The sequence below is a fragment of the Somniosus microcephalus genome, chromosome 6 (genome assembly GCF_052327205.1).
Source record: "Somniosus microcephalus isolate GS21.2 chromosome 6, FLI_Smic_1.0, whole genome shotgun sequence".
Lineage (NCBI taxonomy): Eukaryota > Metazoa > Chordata > Chondrichthyes > Squaliformes > Somniosidae > Somniosus > Somniosus microcephalus.
The window spans coordinates 54,030,817-54,053,231 of NC_140992.1; the positions used below are offsets into that span (position 1 = coordinate 54,030,817).

The 22,415-nt window shown below is 44.3% G+C and overlaps 1 protein-coding gene across 14 annotated transcripts in view; it reads right to left on the reverse strand.

The window, feature by feature from the left end:
- opa1 (OPA1 mitochondrial dynamin like GTPase) overlaps nucleotides 1–22,415 on the reverse strand; it is a 152,834-nt gene that overhangs the window by 49,059 nt on the left and 81,360 nt on the right. For all 14 annotated transcript variants that reach the window (XM_085990237.1, XM_085990238.1, XM_085990244.1 and 11 more), the window contains 4 exons: nucleotides 21,862–22,027; nucleotides 20,032–20,184; nucleotides 17,405–17,513; nucleotides 15,647–15,726 (listed from right to left, as the gene is read on the reverse strand). In XM_085990237.1, the coding sequence (XP_085846363.1) occupies nucleotides 15,647–15,726; nucleotides 17,405–17,513; nucleotides 20,032–20,184; nucleotides 21,862–22,027 (508 nt within the window). The remainder of the gene's footprint in view (nucleotides 1–15,646; nucleotides 15,727–17,404; nucleotides 17,514–20,031; nucleotides 20,185–21,861; nucleotides 22,028–22,415) is intronic.

Here is a 22,415-nt window from a genome sequence, read left to right on the forward strand (position 1 = left end):
ATTACACCCCATCGTTGCCAGCCCCTCAACAATTTTGAATGGGCTATCCCCTGAACAGAAGATATTCACCGTTTTAGACATAGCTAACGGATTCTGGGCACTCCCATTAGATCCGGAATCACGAGAGAAATTTGCATTCACAGTAGGGGATAAACAATATACGTGGACCCGATTGCCACAGGGATTCCATAATAGCCCAGCTATTTTTCACCGCGTCATGAGTGATATCCTAAAACAGATAGAAGTACCTAAAGGAAGCACTATTTTGCAGTACGTCGACGACATACTAATAGCCTCGGAAACGAAGGCAGACCATCTGGCAACCCTATATTTAGTACTAAGGGCCCTAGAGATGGCTGGCCTCAAGGTAAGCCCTAAAAAAGCACAGATAGGAAAAACTCAGGTCCTATACCTGGGACATCTAATCTCCCAAGGACTTAAAGAAATGCCACAGGACAGGAAACACGCTGTCCAGGGCATGCCGAGACCCGTAACAGTACGCGGAGTCAGGAAGGTACTGGGGCTCTTTAATTACAGTCGAAATTTTATCCCGGGGTTCGCTAAATTAGCAGAACCTATACAAAGATTAGTGAAAAGGGGTAAACCCGCGTTGGAACCGATAGATTGGGGACCGGAACAAGAGGAAGCTTATACTCAACTAAAGTCTGAGCTAGTATCAGCCCCAGGGCTAGGACTGCCAGATATGAGTAAGGACTTCCACATACATTGCAACAATGAAGAAGGGTTTTACACAGCAGTAGTTACACAGGATCATGGGGATAAAAGAAGGCCCATCGCCTACTATTCCACAGCGGAGGGACCGGTAGTCACAGGGCTCTCCCGGTGCATAGCTGCATTGGATTGTGCGGCTTGGGCAGTAAAGGTTAGTGAACATAAGAAATAGGAGCAGGAGTAGGCCAATCGGCCCCTCGAGCCTGCTCCACCATTCAATAAGATCATGGCTGATCTGATCCTAACCTCAAATCTTCTATCACTCTGCAGCCACCCGAACCCATGTGATCTCCCGGGAGAGGCGAAAAACCAGATAAAGACCCAATGGCCAATTTGGGAGAAAAAAATCTGGGAAATTCCTCTCCGACCCATCTAGGCAATCGAAATTCTTCCAGGAGATCACTCTGTCCCTATATTTTCTACAGTACTTACCTTCTGTAAAGGCGATCTCCACCCCAGCCAGGAACAGGAATAAAACCATCTCCTGAAATCTAACACAGAATTAGAACACAGTAGGTGCAGAACAAGGCTACACGGCCCCTGGGCCCACTCCACTACCCACAGGGCCATGACCATTCCGAACCTAGACTCATGTCCAATTTCCTGCCCGCTCCCCGTAACCCTTAATTCCCTTTACTTCTAGGAAACTATCTATTTCTGTTTTAACTTTATTTAATGATGTAGCTTCCACAGCTTTCTGGGGCAGCAAATTCCACAAACCTACCACCCTCTGAGTGAAGAAGTTTCTCCTCATCTCAGTTTTGAATGAGCAGCCCCTTATTTTAAGATTATGCCCCCTAGTTCTAGTTTCACCCATCATTGGGAACATCCTCACCGCATCCACCCGATCAAGCCCCTTCACAATCTTATATGTTTCAATAAGATCGCCTCTCATTCTTCTGAACTCCAATGAGTAGAGTCCCAATCTACTCAACCTCTCCTCATATGACCACCCCCTCATCCCCGGGATTAACCGAGTGAACCTTCTTTGTACTGACTCGAGAGCAAGTATGTCTTTTCTTAAGTATGGACACCAAAACTGTATGCAGTATTCCAGGTGCGGTCTCACCAATACCTTGTACAACTGCAGCAATACCTCCCTGTTTTTATATTCCATCCCCCTAGCAATAAAAGCCAACATTCCATTGGCCTTCTTAATCACTTGCTGCACCTGCATACTAACTTTTTGAGTTTCGTGCACCAGGACCCCCAGATCCCTTTGTACTACAGTACTTTCCAGTTTCTTGCCATTAAGATAATAACTTGCTCTACGATTTTTCCTGCCAAAGTGCATAACCTCACACTTTCCAGTATTGTATTCCATCTGCCAAATCTCTGCCCACTTACTTAGCCTGTCTATGTCCCTTTGCAGGTTTTTTATGTCCTCCTCACTCACTACTTTCCGTCCCATCTTTGTATCATCTGCAAACTTTGATATGTTACACTCGGTCCCCTCCTCCAAATCGTTAATATAGATTGTAAAGAGTTGGGGACCCAGCACTGACCCCTGCGGAACACCACTAGTTACTGGTTGCCAATCTGAGAACGAACCATTTATCCCAACTCTCTGCTTTCTGTTAGAGAGCCAATCCTCCACCCACGCCAGAATATTACCCCCAATCCCGTGATTTTTTATCTTGAGCAATAATCTTTTGTGTGGCACCTTGTCAAATGCCTTTTGGAAGTCTAAATACACTACGTCCACTGGTTCCCCTTTATCCACCCTGTATGTTACTTCCTCAAAAAACTCAAGCAAATTTGTCAAACATGACTTCCCCTTCAAGTCGGAAGTAATGACAGGAAACATTATATTGCACACTAAACACACTCTGGTAGAGATGCTGAATACCGGGAAATTAAGATCCGTCTCGAACATGAGACGTGCCAAGTGGGAGGCCGTCCTCCTCCCTCCGAGTAAAGCAGTAACCATTGTTAGAGACACAGGGGAGAACCCGGCAGAAGGAATACTGGGAACTGGGGAGCCCCACAACTGTGGGGACGTAGATATGAACCTGGAAGAAGATAGGATAAAAGACACCCCTTTAGCGACAGCGGAAGAGACGTTGTACGTAGATGGTTCACGCAAGTATATAGATGGGCTGCCCCGAACAGGGTGGGCGGTGGTTAATGGCGAATTAAAAACCGTCGAGTCAGGACGGATTGATGGAGGCCTATCGGCCCAAGTGGCAGAGCTAGTGGCTCTCACCAGGGCACTAGAGTTGTCAGAGAATAAAATCGTGAACATTTACACAGATAGTAGGTATGCCTTTGGGGTGGTCCACGATTATATGACTGCATGGGGTAGGAGGGGATTCATTACTACGGGAGGTAATCCTATAAAACACCAGCTGAGGATAGAAGCCCTCCTAGAAGCTAGCGACAAACCCCAACAGGTAGCAGTAATTAAGATTAAGGCGCATCAGAGGGAACCGGACCGGACTAGCCCGGACTGGTTAAATCACCAGGGGAACCAGGCTGCGGACCAAGCAGCACAAAGGGCGCTAGAGCAAGAAAGGATCGAAGAAGTACCAATAGCCGCTGTGAGCAGCTCCGAGGACGAGATAAGTATTGACGAACTCCATGAGGACACCCCCGACGTCGAAAAAGGTACGTGGGAAGAACAAGGCGCAAAGCGGGGAAGCGATAATGTCTGGCGAAAGGACAACAGGGTAATGGTCCCCAAGTGCATTCAAAATACGCTATTAGAACTCCACCATGGGCTTGTACACTCAGGGAGAGAAGCGATGATGGGAAGCCTCAGCAAAGAATGGTGGTGGAAGGGGATGGGAAGCGATATCGCGAGATACTGCCATCGATGTATCACCTGTGCGCAGTATAACCCCGGGCGACCCATAAAAGTCAAAATGGGACATCAACCAAGGCCGCGAGGGCCCTGGGAGCATATACAGATAGACTTCACAGGTCCCCTTCCACCGTCACACGGCAAAACCTACTGCCTCGTGGTCATAGACCAATTCACCCGCTGGGTAGAGGCTTTCCCCATGCGAAATTGCACCGCTTTGACGGTTGCCAGAGTCTTAGCTGAAGAAGTAATCCCCAGGTGGGGAATACCAATTCAAATGGACTCTGATCAAGGTACCCACTTTACCGGGAGTGTCATAAAAACGGTATGCCAATTAATGGGAATTAAACAAAAATTCCACATCCCATACCACCCTCAAAGTTCGGGCATGGTGGAACGAATGAACCGAACCCTTAAAAATGCATTGGCAAAGGCAATGCAGACGTCGGGGAAAACCTGGACTGAAGTATTGCCCATTATCCTAATGAAGCTGCGAGCCACTGAAAACCGAACGACAGGCTTGACCCCTTATGAATTGATGACAGGAAGGGCGATGCAATTGCCAGAAGGCATCATAACAGGTGGAGCCGATGTAGGCCCTTTAAAAGATAGACTAAAACGATACGTTCTGGAACTTAGCACTCAGTTAAAGGAGATGCGAAAGAATGTCCGCGATAATCAGGAGGACAAGGATCGGGCACAAGAGCTCACAATGACGGCTTATGTTCCCTCAGCGGGTAGTAAAGTCATGGTGAAAACTCTGCCCAGCAAACCAGGGTTCGCCCCAAAATGGAGTGGGCCATATGAAATCATAATCAGTGGGGATACCTGTGCCTGTCTAGACATAAGGGGTAAAGGAGTATGGAAGCATTGGACACAATTGAAAGTATATAAAGACAACTGACTGGCTACTTTCTGAATCTGTTTAAAAGGTGATCTGCATACCCTTTGTCATAAAATTCCTGTAAAGACTGGACTGTAGTGATATATTAATCATGTTTAGAGTATTATGGGTAATGGCGTTATTTCATATTGTCACGGGAAGCGCGGTACCCCATTTACGTAAAGAGAGAGGATTGCATGTAAATACCTTTCTGTATATGTCATATGTCTATGCGAAAAAAAATGGGCCAAAGCTCCTGCTGGGTGTGCGCCCATGTGCCCACCCATACGGGGGGAGGAATCCCATTAAGGCCTATCCCCTTTAAGGTAGAGGAGATGGTAGGGTGGTTATTATACTCTAATACCACCTGGAATAAGGAGGATACCATACAAACCCAAAATAGCTTGAATCCAGATCAGCTGGAACATGAGTGGAAACAGGCAGGGTATAACCCACGAACTTTAAAGGATGGTTTCATCCCCAGTACGATAATCGAAGGTATCCAGAAGAGCTATTAGTCAGCACAGGGGGAAAATTAAACAATGCAGAGGGGGAAGTCTGCTTGGTAAACTATGACGAGACAGGGTTAGTGGTTGGATGGAGTAAGTGCAAGTATAATTACACTTTAACCAAAACCAGTACTAAACCACCAGGTGCCCGAGAATGGCCCTACGTGGGAACGTTTAATTTATCCGAAGTGCTAAACCGGACTAGCAATCTACCCTGGAGGGGAATACTTGGGATCATGTACCAACTTTGGAACAAATTTGAGGCCTATAATAATACCTATTTCATTTGCGGATATAAGGCGTATCCATGGCTTCCACGAACCTGGACTGGGTCATGCTATATAGGATACGTAGTACCATACATCCATTATTTATCCTCCCTAACCCACCACTACGGGTACCAGTCGTTATGGCAACCAGCCAAGCGTGTTAAGAGAGCTATTACGGAAACCGAAAGATTCTGGGCTATAGCATTCCCCTGGTACGGAACAGGAAAAATAGCAAGGGAATCCATAAACATGGCAGCAGTGCTCGAACAAATAGCCAACGATACGGCTGAGTCCCTGAGAGAAATGAGTGCCGAAATGGTGGCGATCCGGACCACCGCCTTACAGAATAGGATAGCCCTAGATTATCTGTTGGCGGCGCAAGGAGGCACCTGTGCCCTGATCGGGACAGACTGCTGTACATATGTCCCAGATAGCTCCGAGAATATCACGAGCCTAGCAAATCATATCCAAGAAGAAATAAAGAAGCTCCATCAACCCACAAGCACAGGATGGCTTGATTGGTTGCTAGGGAAAACCGGGTGGGGAGCGTGGATGATGCAAGGAATAATAATAGTTGTAATTTGTATGCTGATGTGTTGTGCGCTGAGCCTTATAAAGTTGTGTTGCCAAACTGCTATGAAAACCGTGATGCCGATCGCCTCGATCGAGGAGGAACACACCAACCTGCTACCAAGGGACGAAGAACACCAATACGACGCTGTCGAAGGAACAACCGAACCCCCGGACATAACCAGTGGCTGTAAGCACCGACGAAAGGGGGACCGAGGATGGTCATCTGGGAGCAAATGAATCGTGCTCCAGGACCAAGAGGAGGGATTGTTAGAATAAAATTTTGCTGGACAAGATTTTGCTGGAAAAGACACAAACAACAAATTCACTAACTGGGACTAATTGAATCACTGCACAGTGAGACATGCCACGCTTACGCATGGCTGGAACAAAGTTCATCTCGTGTCCTGACTGGGACTAATTGAATCACTGAGGACTAACAAGGTTCACTGGTATCCTATCATCGAACTAATCACTTGTATCCTATTATCGAACTAATCACATTCCGCCGGGGAACAAGACGGAATGAAGACCTGAAGAGGCAGAATTGGCAACACGAGTGTGTAAACTCCTGACTGGAGGAAAATAACGATATGCGCTAATAAACGAATTGATTGGATGAATGTAAATGATCTAAAACCAACTTCTTGGAATTGTATATAAGCTCGGCACGTACTACAATCGGGGAGAAGGTGCTCTCGCAGACCGTGTGGTTGCAGACGCTTCTCCCAGAGCTCTGTCATTTAATAAAGTTGTCTCTCTTACTCAAAGTCTAGTTTCCGAGGAATCATTTTTCCTACAACAGTCCGGCGATAGGTCAGGGGGCGCAAGAGAAGTTTGCGGCCAGGGCGCTGCGCACGGTGATGACGCGGCGCTACCGGCTACCACCGCGTTAACTTCCCGCTGAATTTTGCAGGTGTTAGCGGCTCCACGCCCAGATGCTAGGGGATTTGCCCCCCACGGGGACGCGAATAAGAGGCACAAACCAACCCAATTTTTCCCCCTAGCAGTTTAAAAGATGAAGTAAGACTAACTGGTCTATAATTTCCTGGCTTATCCCCGTCCCTTTTCCTCCAGACGGGCGCCACCTCTGCTTCTCTCAAGTTTTCTGGCAATTTACCGTTCCACAGAATTATATTCAGAACCTCTGCTATTTCTTCCTTAGCTTCCTTCAGGATCGTTGGATGCAAACCATCAGATCCCAATTAGCTGTCTGTCTTAAATTCGAGTAAGTTCTTTAGTATCATCTCCTCTGGAATGACAACTTCCCTGAACTGTTCTACACCCACCCTCTGGTGATTCTATGATCTCAATACATATCTCCTGATACAAATTACTTACTCAGTATCTCTGCCATTCACTCACTATCCTCTACATGCTTTCTGACTTCATCTCTTAGCAGCCCGAGTCCTACCTTAACTATCCTTTGATTACTAATGTGCTGATAAAAAGCCTTATTGCCTTTCAAGTTTTTTGTTAATGTTTTCTCATACACACACTTAGGGGTCGATTTTATCTCAGGTGCGGGGAATTGGCGAGTTCCCCGAATTTAGTGATTCCGACATGATTGTAAATGGGTCTGTGACATTGATGCAAATTTAACACAATTGGCCAATTGATTTCCAGCGTGTGGGAAGCCTTGGCAATTGAATATTTCCAGTCAGAAAGTCGCAGAATATGACGTCATCATTGCTGCTGCTTTTAAGCTACACAGCAAGCCTTGTTTCCTCTGCAGGCTTCCAGCCTTCAACATTAAGATGGCACAGGAGCCTGCAGGAGGAACAGCCAGCGGGAGGGCCAGATCTGCGCCCCAATTTGATGAGGCTTCACTACAGCCATTGCTGGATGGTGCTAGGGCCCACAGGTAGTCCTCTTTCCTTCTTCAGGGAAGAAGAGGCCTCCCTGCCAGACCAAGGCTGTGTGGCTACAGGTGGCAGGTCAAGTCAACTGCTTGGAGCTCACACGAAGAACGTGGTTGCAGTGCAGGAAAAGATTCCATGACCTTCTTCGCACTGGAAAAGTAAGTACTGTATGGTGTTTCCATCACCCTCAATCTGATCCCCATTGCCTTTCCTCACCAGCACTCAGCTTTAGCAATCTCTTCCTGCACATCCCACTAGACACTCACATCCATGCACCCTTACCCATTCCCTCTCTCTCTATGCTCACATTCACAGAATTATGCCACCATGCAGCCCTCACACCCCCTCTCACTCTGATGCTTTGAACACAACTGACAGCACACAGGGAGGGCCCTTGGTATTGCAACCTCACTCCATCTGTCTCCTTCTAAGTATCTATGCTATGCAATCTCTGCACGCACTCCTTCATTCTCACTCAACCTCCACTTGTCTCCCTCATTGCAGGAAAAGAGAGCTCACAACAGGAGAGAGCGAGCCAGGACAGGAGGAAGGCCACCCTCATTAGCCCAGCTCACCCCCTGGGAGGAAGGCGTCCTGGAGAGTGCCGGGGCTGACCGAGATGTGGACGTTGGGGAAGGACAGGCAGGAGCATCCCCGCAAGCTGGTGACAGAATAGTTTTCCATCTCTCTCTTTGGCATTGCATGAGTCGCTGATAATGATTCTGAAGCTACATCATATGGACTTATGATCATCTGCAAAATGCAATGTGCATGTAACCTTGGCATCACATCTCTAACTTATTCCTTGACTCCCCCACAGGACCATCGAGAGCCCCCGTCCCCACTGTGCAGGAGGAAGAGCCTGAGCAGCCAGACTCCTCAGAGGAATCTGCAACCTCTGAGGGCGCAGCGTCAGCAGAAATAAGCGCACCCAGCACCAGCATAGACACTCACACCTCGGTGGGACCTTCGGGACATAGAGTAGTCACCTGGTGTATCACAGCTCACAAGTGAGCATCAGCAGATTGTGGAGACAGGGACAGCAGTGGAGAGTCCTCATCGGAGGGCGCAGGACTCTGCCAGCTTGACTCAGCTGCATGCCGACCCTCTGCCTCTGTGTCCATCCGTAAGATCAGAGGTGATGGAACTCCAGGCACAGATGCAGGAGTCTCTGGCAGGTTTTGTCTCTAGGGTCGCTGCGCGTGTGGAGCGAATGGAGGAGTCCATAGCGAACATGAGCAGAGCCTTTGTGGAGTCATTGGCGCATGAACGCATCACCACGGAAAGGATGGCTACCTACGTGGAAATAATTGCTGCCTCCGTGGTAAGGCTGGCTACGGTAGAGGAGAGGAGGGCTACGGCCATGGAGGAGGTTAGTCGCCAGGGTATGGAAAACATGGTGAGTGTTCAGAATAGAATGACATCTATTGAACAGACAAACCAGACCTTCATGGAAGTCCTTCTGAGTAGGACTGCCATTGCAGATACGGGTCCCCATGGCCCCCCTGATGTGCAGCAAGCTGCTCTGAAGCCACCTGCAGGCACTGAGGGGGACCTGATCCATGAGAGGGAGGTTGGTGGCAGACCTCAAGGAAGTGGGGGCTCCTCTCCAAGCGCTCACACTTCCATGCCACTGCAGAGCCCTCGGTCAGAGCCCCACCAGAGTCCACACCCAAGTGAGATAGACGTCTCAACCCCTGCACAGCCGCAGGAGCAGCAGACTGTTGACAAGCCCTCACAGGCTCGCAACCCCAGAGGACGCCTGCCAAAGGTGTCGAGACAGGAGCAGCAGGAAAGTGAGCAAGGGGCCTCCACATCTGCTGAAGCCACAGGGGAACCACTAAGTAGAAGCATGCGTAAGAGGAAAATAAAGCACAAATAGTCACAAGGGTAGTCACTTGGGTGAAATGCTGTGTATTTTGTGGAAATGCCATCAGTTGTGTGTTTCTCATAAAAATTCTGATGGCAACTTCTGCAGTTGTGGCGTGTGTCATTTCGCAAATGGGGCTGGAGGTCCTCTAATGCCAAGAGGGGAAGGAAAAAAAGGCCTCCCATGCTTCTGGTAGGTGCCTCAGTTGAGGAAGCGCTGAGTGAGGGTGGCGAGAGAGGTCTCGCAGGAGGTCACACTGGAGAAGTGTGTGAGGCTCCAACCTTCCACAGGTGTGGTTAGGCCTGGTAAAAGTTGCCCCAGACCTGAGACAACAAAGTCCTGCCACCTGCAAATGATGACTGATCAAATATCCTCTTTAATGTTGGACCTGCAGCTGATAGTCAGCAAGCCAATAGTGTTCACGCCAGGATTCACAGGAGTCATCCCCACCAGGCGCGTTTTACATGGGAAAAGGGTTAAACAGGCAATGGCCTGTTAAAATGGGATTATAAAGGCCAATCAGTGCTGTTTAAGGGCCCTAAAGACCAGTCCCACCTGTTGCAGGGGGGGACTGATTTGGGTCAATCAGACACACCTAGGTTAAAATGGTGTGGAGGCGGGATCCGGGGGGGGGGGTCGCAACCCCCAGCATGCCTAAAAGCCCGCCTCACGGCCCAATGAAAATTGAGGCCTTAGTCTTTCTAATCTCATGTTCTATAGCTTTCCTATATTGTTTACATTTCTGCTGGCTTTTTAAATTACATGACTCGTAAGTGCTAAATGCTTTTTAAAAAAAATATCAAATTTGATTTAATCTCCCTATTCAGCAAATTGTGGTACACGCCCTTGTGGTAAACCACTGTTTGTATTCCACTGTGTACATGCCTGGACATGCCTCGGCTGACTCCTCCCACAAGTCCCAGTATAAAGGTGACTGCTCCCCAGCTCTTTGTATTTCTGGACCGGTCGACCACTCGAGGCAGACATTCATTCTTTTGTTAATAAAAGCCTTTAGTTACTCTCTTAACTCTCAGTCTTTTATGAGTAATTGATAGCGCATCAGCCCTTTCTTCTCATTTAAATATTTCTCACTTCTTTGCTTTTCCGCTCGCCTCTGTCATATTCATTTAAACTTCCTCCCGCAGCTCCCATTAATCTTCCCATGAGGATATCGGTTCTAGCTCTGTTTAGATGTAGGCCATCCTGTTGGTACAGCTCCTGGTCCCAACACTTTAAGAATCCAAACCTTCTCTCTCACACCACAGCCCGGATTTTGCGGTAAGAATAACGGTGAGGCTATCAGCGCTCACCATTATTAAGGAATAAATCGGACAGCAACCTCCGGCATCCGCACATGCCTAGTTAACACGAAATCAGGAAGTTGCTGTCTGATTTGCCTCCACAAGCTTCGCTACACTGGTACCTCACCGAGAGACTCGGCATTCAAGCACACAAAGGGCGTGAAGTTGTGCTACCTAACCACTAGATATCCACTAAACATGCCAGAAAAGGTTAGGGCTTGTCCATTCAAGTGTAAGTGAACTTTCAACGGCATGCTAAGTCTTAATTACTGCCAAACAACCTCTCTGGCACTGAAAATGTATTTTACAAGTGTGCAGTCTCATTCCTTCAGATATTAATCATTGTTGGGTGCTTTTGAAAATTAAATTTTTTTTTTTTTTACTTTTTCTTTTTGTCTCTTATCTTTCACTCTTAATCCCATCTTTCTTTCGTTCTCTTTATTTAGCTTTCTGTACATGATTTGACACTGAATTAAATATTCTAACTCATACTTCCTGGTTTAGACTGCGTGCCTCAGTAAGGATTCTTCAATCTGACTGGTTGAGGAGACACACAGTTGCTTGCCCTATTCACACAGGTCCCAGATCCCCTGTAAAGGGCGCCATGCTGCTTTGACTCTGATAACCACAAATCTCAGTCAAAACGTCCACAGAAGTTCTGCAGGCAAGCATAAGCGTAATAAACGGCAAGCGCCGTTCGTTCGCCGCTGACCGCAAAATCTGGATCTGGGCCCACATCTCTAGTAATGCATTTACACGCATAACCTGGCTGTTCCCGAATTGTCCAGCAGATGGCATTGGTAGTAATCCTGAGATATATTGGGCCTGAATTTGCAGTCGGAGGCGTCCCGCGGGGAAATGCCTCCGATCCGCAAATAAAATTCGCACCCACTTGGTACCTCGGGATCCATGGAGACTCGCACTCCTGGGCCGCTACGCAAAGGCTTGCATGGAGGCCCATGTATCCCAGGGGGGCAGGCGGTTCGCAAGCGCCCCTGGGATCATGTGGGCTGGCCCAACCAATGAAAAAAGGGAATCAACCAATGAAAGAATGGGGATCACATAAAAAAAACACATTTACATACCAAATAAAAAATTTTAAATTACATACTTAAAATTAATTAAAATATAATTGAATAAACATTTAAAACAAAAATGTAATTTTTTGAAAAATGAATGTAAACATTTTAAAGCGGCTAAAAATAACCGTAACTTATTTTATAGGTATTTTAATGTTTAAATAATTGAACAAAAATTATTTTTATATTCCTTTAAACTCTTACGCTGGTAAAAGCAGGCCTTATGCCTGCTTTTACCAGGCGTAAAAATTTCACTGGCATTCACTGGGCAGTAGTTGTGCAAATAACTCTCCACCCACGAATGCCCTTTTCCCAGGGATGGGTACGATCTGTCAATAAGATTCCTCACAGATCGCAAGTTCCGGGTTTTCGCGCATAAGCTTTGCGCGCTAAAACCCAGAATTTGCAGGCCCCTTACGGGTGTGTATGCACACATTGGCCCTGGAAAATACGGGCCAATAATGATCTTTGACACCCTGCTTCTTTAATCTACCTCCTAATTTCTGGAACTCTTTTTGCAGAACCTGAATCCTATTCTTTCCTAAGTCATTTGTTCTGACACGAATCATGACTTCTGGCTGATGCCCCGCCCACTCGAAAAGCATCTGCGCTTGCACCCTTACCCTGGCACCTGGAACTCTCGTTCAGTTACAGAAACTACCAACGACAACACTCACTACCACTGCATTCATCTCTGCTTTTTGGCAACAACTTTTATTTAAGATGCTACGACATTGTTGGGTGGCTACAACCATCCACCCCCACCCCCACACCACCCCCCCCCCCCGCCCCCCAAACCAAGTTGCTGCCCTTGGAACAAGTATTTACATAGAAACATAGAAGATAGGAGCAGGAGTAGGCCATTCGGCCCTTCGAGCCTGCTCCGCCATTCAATGAGATCATGGCTGATCATCCAAATTCAGTACCCTGTCCCTGCCTTCTCCCCATATCCCTTGATCCCTTTAGTCTTAAGAAATATATCCAACTCCTTTTTGAATATATTTAATGTACTGGCCTCCACCGCCCTCTGTGGCAGAGAATTCCACAGGTTCACCACTCTCTGGGTGAAGAAATTCCTCCTCATTTCAGTCCTAAATGGCTTACCCCTTATCCTTAGACTATGACCCCTGGTTCTGGACTCCCCGGCCATCATAAACATCCTTCCTGCATCTAGTCTGCCCAGGCCTGACAGAATTTTATAGGTTTCGATGAGATCCCCTCTCAATCTTCTAAACTCCAGTGAGTATAAGCCCAATCGACACAATCTCTCCTCATACGTCATTCCTGCCATCCCAGGTATCAGCCTGGTGAATCTTCGCTGCACTCCTTCCATGGCAAGAACGTCCTTCCTCAGGTAAGGCGACCAAAACTGCACACAGTACTCAAGGTGCGGTCTCACCAAGGCCCTGTACAACTGTAGCAAGACATCCTTGTTCCTGTACTCGAACCCTCTTGCTACGAAGGCCAACATATCATTTGCCTTCTTAACCGCCTGCTGCACCTGCATGCTTACCTTCAGCGACTGGTGCACAAGAACACCCAGGTCTCTTTGCACTTCCCCTTCTCCCAATCTATTACCATTCAAATAATAATCTGCCTTCCTGTTTTTGCCACCAAAGTGGATAACCTCACATTTATCCACATTATAGTGCATTTGCCATGTTTCTGCCCAATCACCCAATCTGTCCAAATCGTACTGGAGTTTCTCGACATCCTCCTCACAGCTTACCCTCCCACCCAGCTTTGTGTTGTCTGCAAATTTGGAGATATTACATCCAATTCCCTCGTCCAGATCATTAATATATATTGTGAACAGCTGGGGTCCTAGGACCGATCCTTGCGATACCCCACTAGTCACTGCCTGCCACTCGGAAAACGACCCGTTTATTCCAACTCTGCTTTCTGTCCGCCAACCAGTTCTCTATCCAAGTCAATACCTTGCCCCCAATCCCATGTGCCTTAATTTTGCACGCTAATCTCTTATGTGGGACCTTATCGAAAGCCTTCTGAAAGTCCAAATACACCACATCCACTGGTTCTCCCTTATCTATTTTACCAGTTACATCCTCAAAAAATTCCAGTAGATTAGTCAAGCATGATTTACCTTTTGTAAATCCATGTTGACTTTGTCCGATCCTGTCACTGCTTACCAAGTGCTCTGCTATTACATCTTTTACAATAGATTCTAGCATTTTCCCCACTACCGATGTCAGGCTTACCAGTCTATAATTCCCCGCTTTTTCTCTACCACCTTTTTTGAATAGTGGGGTAACATTAGCTACCCTCCAATCCATGGGTACTGTTCCAGAGTCTATCGAGTTCTGGAAGATGACCAGCAATGCATCTACTATTTCTAGGGCCACTTCCTTAAGTACCCTGGGATGTAGATTATGAGGCCCTGGGGATTTATCAGCCTTCAGTCCCATCAATTTTCCTAACACCATTTCCCTACAAATACTGATTTCTTTCAGTTCCACCCTTTCATCAGGCCCTATGTTCCCTGGCATCTCTGGGAGGTTATTTGTGTCCTCCTTTGTGAAGACAGAACCAAAGTATGAATTTAGTTGGTCTGCCATTTCTTTGTTTCCCATTATAAATTCCCCTGATTCTGACTGCAAGGGACCTACGCTTGACTTCATCAATCTTTTTCTCTTTACATATCTATAAAAGCTTTTACAGTCAGTTTTTATGTTCCCTGTCAGCTTACTCTCATATTTTATTTTCCCTTTCTTAATTAATCCCTTTGTCCTCCTTTGTTGTACCTAGGCAATGCCTTCAGAGGACCCCTGCCTTCCTTCCTACTCCTTTTTCCACCTTGATATGAGTAACTGCTTCTAACTTTCTTTCACTTTGTCTGCTTGTGAGATGACCACTTCTTCAAATGCGTGTTCCAAAAACTCTTTCACTCTCGCATGTGATAGAGCATCACATGCGAGAGTGAGTAACAAGGTCAGTAACTTTAAGTTTGAATGAATGCAGCTCGAATGAATCCTGCAAATGTATTTGCCCTGGATGCTCAAACCATCAAAGGACTCCCACATTCAGCGAGATTTGCACAACATGGGTTGCCACTGTCCTGCCGTTGTAATCCTTTTAAACTTTATCTAACTTAAGTTATAATAGATATAAAAATACAAACTTATAGTATACAGTATAAAAGTTTAAACAGCAACCAGCAATATACAATATTATAACTTACCCCAATGGAGAGCGAATTTCCTCTGCAATTTCTCCACACACAGGTTTACTACACTTTCTTGCACATTCAAACAGCATAATTGTACACATCAACTACTGTATAATATACAAGTACTAATTACAGAAAAAATGTCACTCATCAGTCCTAACCCCGTGTGTCCTTTTCATGTATGTAAGTGTAAGAGTCCTTTTCGTGCCAGGTTTTGAATTTGCCAAAGCTCCGTTCATTAAATTAATTTCACCTTTCTCTTTTCTCAAAAATATACCGAGGAGATAAGCAATCCAATAATGGATTGTTGGGGTGTCAGCAAAGAAAAAACAGGTCAATTACTTGTCCTCACCTTTCAAGCTCAGTGACCACTACAAAGTGTAATTGTGCTATGAGAATATTGGGAAGAAATCCCAGTATTCATCTACTTCCAACTCCTATTTAACTCTGTAAATACAATGACAGGGTACTTACCTGCTCTCACTTTCTGCTCAGTTAGTCCTTATGCAAATGAATTGAGTTTTAGGGCAAACGTAGAATTAGCATATGCTGTATATATGTCTTAAATGTCTTTATCTCACCTGCTCTGGAGCTCGTGATTTCCAGTAGAACCATCTTTCTTGCCAATCTGGCCCCACCATATCATGGATTACAGACTCAGCTGTTAAAATAATGAGGAATATATGATCAAAATTATATCTCGTTAGCTATTCTCATTGCATTTTGACCCTCCCTGTGTATGATCTAAACTGTGGTCATTTGTATAGTAAGAAAACACAGAGTCATTCTCATCTGCTCTTGCTTAACTCTGAGCAGTACTAGCAGAAATGTAGGACCAAATTGGTTCTCTTCCTTTTCAAACACAGCTGATACCTGATCCAGAAGATTTTTTATTTCCCATAACATTTATCTCCTCCTTTCCCTTCTCAATAAAAGATGTAACAGCTACTTTATCAGGCAGATTTCATGAAGCTTTAAGATTAATCAATTTTCCCTCATTTTCAGTATTGAAGTTACTGTAATCTCAACAGCTTTCTGCTTTTAGAAGAGACGTCCGTAGGGACTAAAATGTGCAGTGGGCTTTGCACTGCCCTTTCACCAATACAGAACGATGAAAGGTCATCGACCTGAAACGTTAACTCTGTTTCTCTCTCCATGGATGCTGCCCTGGCCTGCTGAGTTTTTCCAGCATTTTCTGTTGTTATTTATGATGAAAATTATGTTATTTTCTGTTTGCTGGCTAGGCTCTAGTCCCAGCCCACATGAAAACAAGAAAATCAGGGTTGCTGAAGGAGGAAAGCATTCACATTCTTGGGGCACTGAAGCTATACCGAAGGAATGGCCATCATCTGAAATGAAACACACCAAAGTTCTTGCCAATAGGGTAAAGAATGCAGTGAGGGAGGATTTAAACCTATATGTCAGGGGAAGAGTCTAGGTTTGAATCTAGACAGTAGAATTAATGAAACTATTGGAATAAATGCAACAGGCTTTGTTGAAATAAAGTCAAAGGGGATATGGAAAAAAAACGGGTTACGACATAGTGAATATTAAAAAATTAAATGAGAGAACCAGGAAAAAGGATAAGGGACAACATTCCAATACAATGGAGTCAGGATTGAATGAAATGTGAAAGCACAAAAAATTCAAAACAAAATGAGAAAGTTAGGAGCATTATGGAGGGATACAATATTGTAGCTATAATAGAAACATGGCTTAAGTTTGGAAAGGACTGGGAACTTAATATTGCTGATTTATAACAATTTCAGAAGAAACAGGGAGTGACAAAAAGGTGTGGGTGTTAATGAAGGATTCTATCATAGCACTAGAATGCACAGATGTCCTACGGATATTGCACTAAGACAGAATCCATATGGATAGAGTTAAGAACGGTACAATATTTGGTGTGCATTATAGGCCACCAAACAATAGAAATGGGACAGAGATGGAGATCTGCAGACAGCAGCTAAACATTAGGAGACAAAAATGGCCGTTAAACATTTTGAAACCCTCTTTTTTACATTTTTGTTCTTGCCCAAACCAGTATTAAATTAGAGGTCCTATTTGCAGAAAACTTTGGTGTAAAGTTGGATGTATGGATAAACAGAAATGCGACCATATGCATTTTCTGACATTAGTATTCATAAAGGATCAGAGAGCCATTTGTACCACAACATTAAAAACCCTTTGAAAAGGCCATGTCCCTCAATATTTTGACAGATTTTAGATCATAAGGCCAATCAAGAAGAGGGGGAAGGTTGGAAATCTATTCTTGTTTTTAAGACTACGAAGTATTCACTAAAGTAAAAAACTAAAACCATGAAGTTTTGGAAACTTACTGTCTCGAAGACGGGATTGCAGCGTTTCTTCCAGGAAATGGATAGCCGCATCCCATTGCTGTTTGTCAGATATAGAACGATCTTCTAAAGCATTGTGCTGGATGACTCGCTACAGAAACACAACGGTAACAATTAAATACGGATAAGGGATAGAGAACAAATCAAATCTTATGCATTTTCAGCATGCTTGTGCTTTCAAGGTATGGCAAATATATCACTGAGTTCAATGCCAATTCTTTCAAGAGTACCAAAGACCTACAGTTTATAAAGTTAACTTAAAAAACAAGATTACAAAAATCAGGTGTTCTGTTTCATTCTGTGAATGTAAAAATCTGATGTCTCTCTCCAAATTAAATGTACTGCTGAGAATTTTAAAGAAATGTGACAGATATATGAAAAAAGGATTACTTTGGATTTTTACACGTCTGGCATATTGAGCCTTTTTGCAAATGAAAATAAAAAGGCAGTTTGCAAAATTTTGTATGTCTTTTCTACTTTCCTCCAGCCAGGAGGACATACTGTCAGCCTGAGACTTCCCCAGTTAGTGATACTGCTCTCTACTGGCGGACAGGAAGCACGTTTTCCTGGGAGGGTTCGGATTCCTGCTATTACCATCTTATGGTATCAGAGTACAGGAAACTTTGTGCTATCCGGAGGTGAGCTATCCGGCAATCTGGAGCCACCGGCAAAAATCAGCAGCCGTTTTTTATTCTTTTTGTTTGTTTTTTTTGCTTTGTTTGAACAGTCAAGCTGTGCCAGGTCTGTAGCTATAGCAACAGCTTCAGCTACAGAGCTTTAGGGCCACACCCGAGTGTTTAGAAGCTGTTGCTAAGCAACAGTGTTTGTTGTCAAATACGGAGAGAAGAATCTCCGTATCTCTCAACATTAACTCTCGAGAGTACGGTAGTTTTGAGGCAACGGCAGCAGCTCGGTCCCGTGGGTGCCGGACAGCACAAAGTTTCCTGTACTCTAATACCATAAGATGCTACCACCAGCAGCTCAACTAAGCATCAACAAAACTCACCAATTGTGGACAATACTTAAATGTTACTCAAAGCTGTGATTGAAAACTAATCCCTTAGCATAGCAGCGCAACTTTCCTACTTAAGATAACGAACCTAAGAAATAAGAGGAATAGTCCATTCGGCCCGACGAGCCTGCCCCACCATTCAATAAGATTATGGCTGATCTTCTACCTCAACTGCACCTTCCTGCCCTATCCCCATATCCATTGATTCCCTTAGTATCCAAAAATCTATCAATCTCTGTCTTCAATATACTCAATGACTGAGCATCCACAGCCCTCTGGGGTAGAGAATTCCAAAGATTCACAACCCTTTGAGGGAAGAAATTTCTCATCTCAGCCCTAAATGGCCGACCCCTTAATCTGAGACTGACACACCTAGTTCTAGACCTCCCCAGCCAGGGGAAACATCCTCCCAGCATCTACCCCGTTAAGCCCCTTAAGAATTTTATATGTTTCAATGAGGTCAGCTCTCATTCTTCTAAACTCTAGGGAATATAGCCCTAGTCTACTCAATCTCTCCTCATAGGACAATCTCCCCATCCCAGGAACCAGTCCAGTGAACCTTTGTTGCACTCCCTCTAAGGCAAGTATATCCTTCCTTAGGTAAGGAAACCAAAACTGTACGCAGTACTCCAGTTGTGGTCTCACCAAAGCCCTATATAATTTCAGCAAGACTTCCTTACTCTTATACTCCAACCCCCTTGCAATAAAGGCCAACATACCATTGGCCTTCCTTGTTGCTTGCTGTACCTGCATGTTAACTTTCAGTGATTTGTGTACAAGGACACTCAAATCTCACTGAATACCAACATTTACTAGTCTCTCAACCTTTCTTCCTATCAAAGTGGATAATTTCATACGACTACACATTATACTCCATCTGCCACCTTCTTGCCCAATCACTTAACCGGTTTATGTCCTTTTGCAGCCTCTTTGCGCCCTCCTCACAGCTTACTTTCCCATTTAGCTTTTTATTATCAACAAACTTGGATATATTACACTCAGTCCCCTTATCTAAGTCATTGATATAGATTCTAATAATTGAGGTCCAAGCACTGATCCTTGCGGCACTCCACTAGTTACACCCTGCTATCCAGAAAATGACCCGTTTATTCTTACTCTCTGTTTTCTGTCCATAAACCAATCCTCAATCCATGCTAATATATTACCCCCAATCCCATGAAGCCCTAATCTTGTGTAACAACCTCTTGTGTGGCACCTTATCGAATGTCTTCTGAAAATCCAAATATACTACATCCAGATTCCCTCTTATCTACTGTGCTACTTATACACTCAAACTCTTAATAGATTTGTCAAACATGAATTCCCTTTCATAAAACAGTGCTGACTCTACCTAATCATATTATGAATATCAAAGGTTTCTTCGTCAGGGTTTGTAGTTTTATATTACTGTAAGAATACTATAGGAACATTATTCATGCAATTATGGAGTAAATGTAAAAAAAAATTAGGCCATATGCAAACCACTAAATTAAACTTATATCATAATAATTAGGAATTCCTTAACTACACTAACAATTTAATTCAGGAGTGTTTGCGGAAGTCACAATAATCATTACAAAATCAGGTGATGCTGTACCAGACTATCTTCAGCCTGCTCATTCCATTTGTGACGTTTTATACTTTCATCTTTGACAGCCTGTTTTAGTTTGTCAAAGATATCATCATGGTCCTTTCCTTTGTGCTCTGACATAAAGCGAGCAAACTCATCCTCCAAGGTTTCCCAAGCAACCTGCAAACGAGAATGTACTGGCATAAATAAAATTACTCAGACTAAAGGTTTAGTAAAATCATTGATCTTGGGGTAGTTACTCAGCAACTTGCATTTATACAGTGCTTCAAAGATACTGCTGTTAATTTACTGCCATTAACAGCGATTGCACACAATATACTAGATGTTAGATCCCTGAGCAGGGGAAAAATTTATGTTTTGTACACATTTCAAATAAAATGCTCAAAATGATAAATGTATGATAAAAATAGCAGTAAGCATTAAAACTGCAGTTTAAAAAAACCTTAAATAAAACACTTGGTGACGTTTTTTTTATTCGTTAGTGGGGTGTGGGCGTCGCTGGCAAGGCCAGCATTTATTGCCCATCCCTAGTTGCCCCCGAGAAGGTGGTGAGCCGCCATCTTGAACCGCTGCAGTCCGTGTGGTGAAGGTAGTTAGAACTGTCCATTGGATGGTCTAATTTAAGTCCCAATCATTTGAGTTTTATTCAGTTCAATTATTAACTTTACAAATCCCAGTTTTCATGACCTTCACTCAGGCAGCCCATCATTGGTCTCAAGTCAATGGACTAGGGAAGCAAACGGCTGTTTAGTGGCAAGATTCCTCAAACTACAGATATTGGTTACTGCCAACCTTTCCAAACATAGGATGCTTAGGGTACCGTTTGCTCCATTGCTAAGCATGGTGATACCAAGTCATACAAACCGAAAAGATTCAATCTGTGCTCTGTTCCAAGTGAGCAGTTTTAACAAGAACACCAGTGGGACGTAACTGGTCTTAGTGCCAGCATAGGCTCCCCTCTCTTGATCAACAACAACTCCTGTTAAAAGGACACGTCTGCTGCCTGGCCTGCTGAGTATTTCCAGCATTTTCTGTTGTTATTACACACTGTACAGTCTCTGGTTGCTTTGTCAAGGTACTAGGGAGTTGCCATCAACTATGAAATCATACTCCTGTTTGATTCAATGCTACCAGGATTGGCAGGAAAAGGGTGTTGGGGAAGAAGGACAAATAGCACAGATACAGGTTGAAATAATGGAAAACAAGACAGACTACAGAAGCAATAGAAGAGCAAGAGTACATAGTCAAAAATAATTCATTGTATATGGCATGCTTTGAGATGTTTGATAGATATGATAAAAGTGTTATATAGATGAAAGTGACTCTTTCAGAGAATGATTGTGCAAAAGAAAAAGGAGTTCTTTGTAAATGTATTTTCTTTCCACTCTCTTAAGATATAGTATTACAGGAAACTCTCGATTTACCTGCACCTCAATAACTGGAAATCTCTGTTAACCGGCAAAATTCAGGAGTAGGTTCAGGTACGTTTTACTTCATATTAGTGGCCATTCCTGGATCTGTGGCTGTGTAACCAGGGTTCCTGCACCTGTTGCTAAGCAACAGGGATGCTTGGATCTTGTGGCCGGGGTTCCTGCTAAGCAACAGGGAAGCCTGGATTTGTTGCTGTGTACGGAGCTCTCGTACCTTTTACTATACCTCTCTGTAATCCAGACTTTTTGATAAATCGGCACCACGCCGGTCCCGTCGGTGCCGGATCAAAAAGAGTTTCCTGTAGTTGTTAAGCTTGAGTTTCATCCCCCAAAACAATCACTAGCTCAAATTAAAATGTAGGTAAACGACATAAGAATGAGCGCACACATGCAAGCTGGTTCAAACCTCTACTGCTTTGTGAGGCAGTTGTTTGTCAGTCCATTGTTTGAGCTTGATGTCTACTGTGGTATTGAATGTGCCTGAATTCACAGACTGAGCAGCAGGAAGGTAAATGTTCTCTATCACATGTGTAGCGACTCTTTCCCACAGCTTCCGTTGTAGAATCTCTTCCCTAGAAACAAGTTAACAAAGAATTCCAATAAGATAAATTAGTTCTTTATTTTACAGTATAGCACATTTGCTCTTAAAGGGTAAGACATGGGTGGATGTATAGAATACATCTATATATAAAAAATCTTGCATAGGGCATGCATTTCCTGTGCATAAACCTTACTTCCTGATGTCACAATATTTTGTCAATACCTTATCAACATATGCAATTTTAAATATCAACATTTCCCATTCAATTTTACTATGTCAACTGTCAAAATATAGTTGTAGGCATTGACCACTGGGTGACCCCATGCAGAGAATTTCTCCTAACTCTGTCGCTATCTTGTATTAAAAAAACGTATTCAACTGGCTATGGAGGCGGCCATGGGCAATTTACTAGTAGTTCA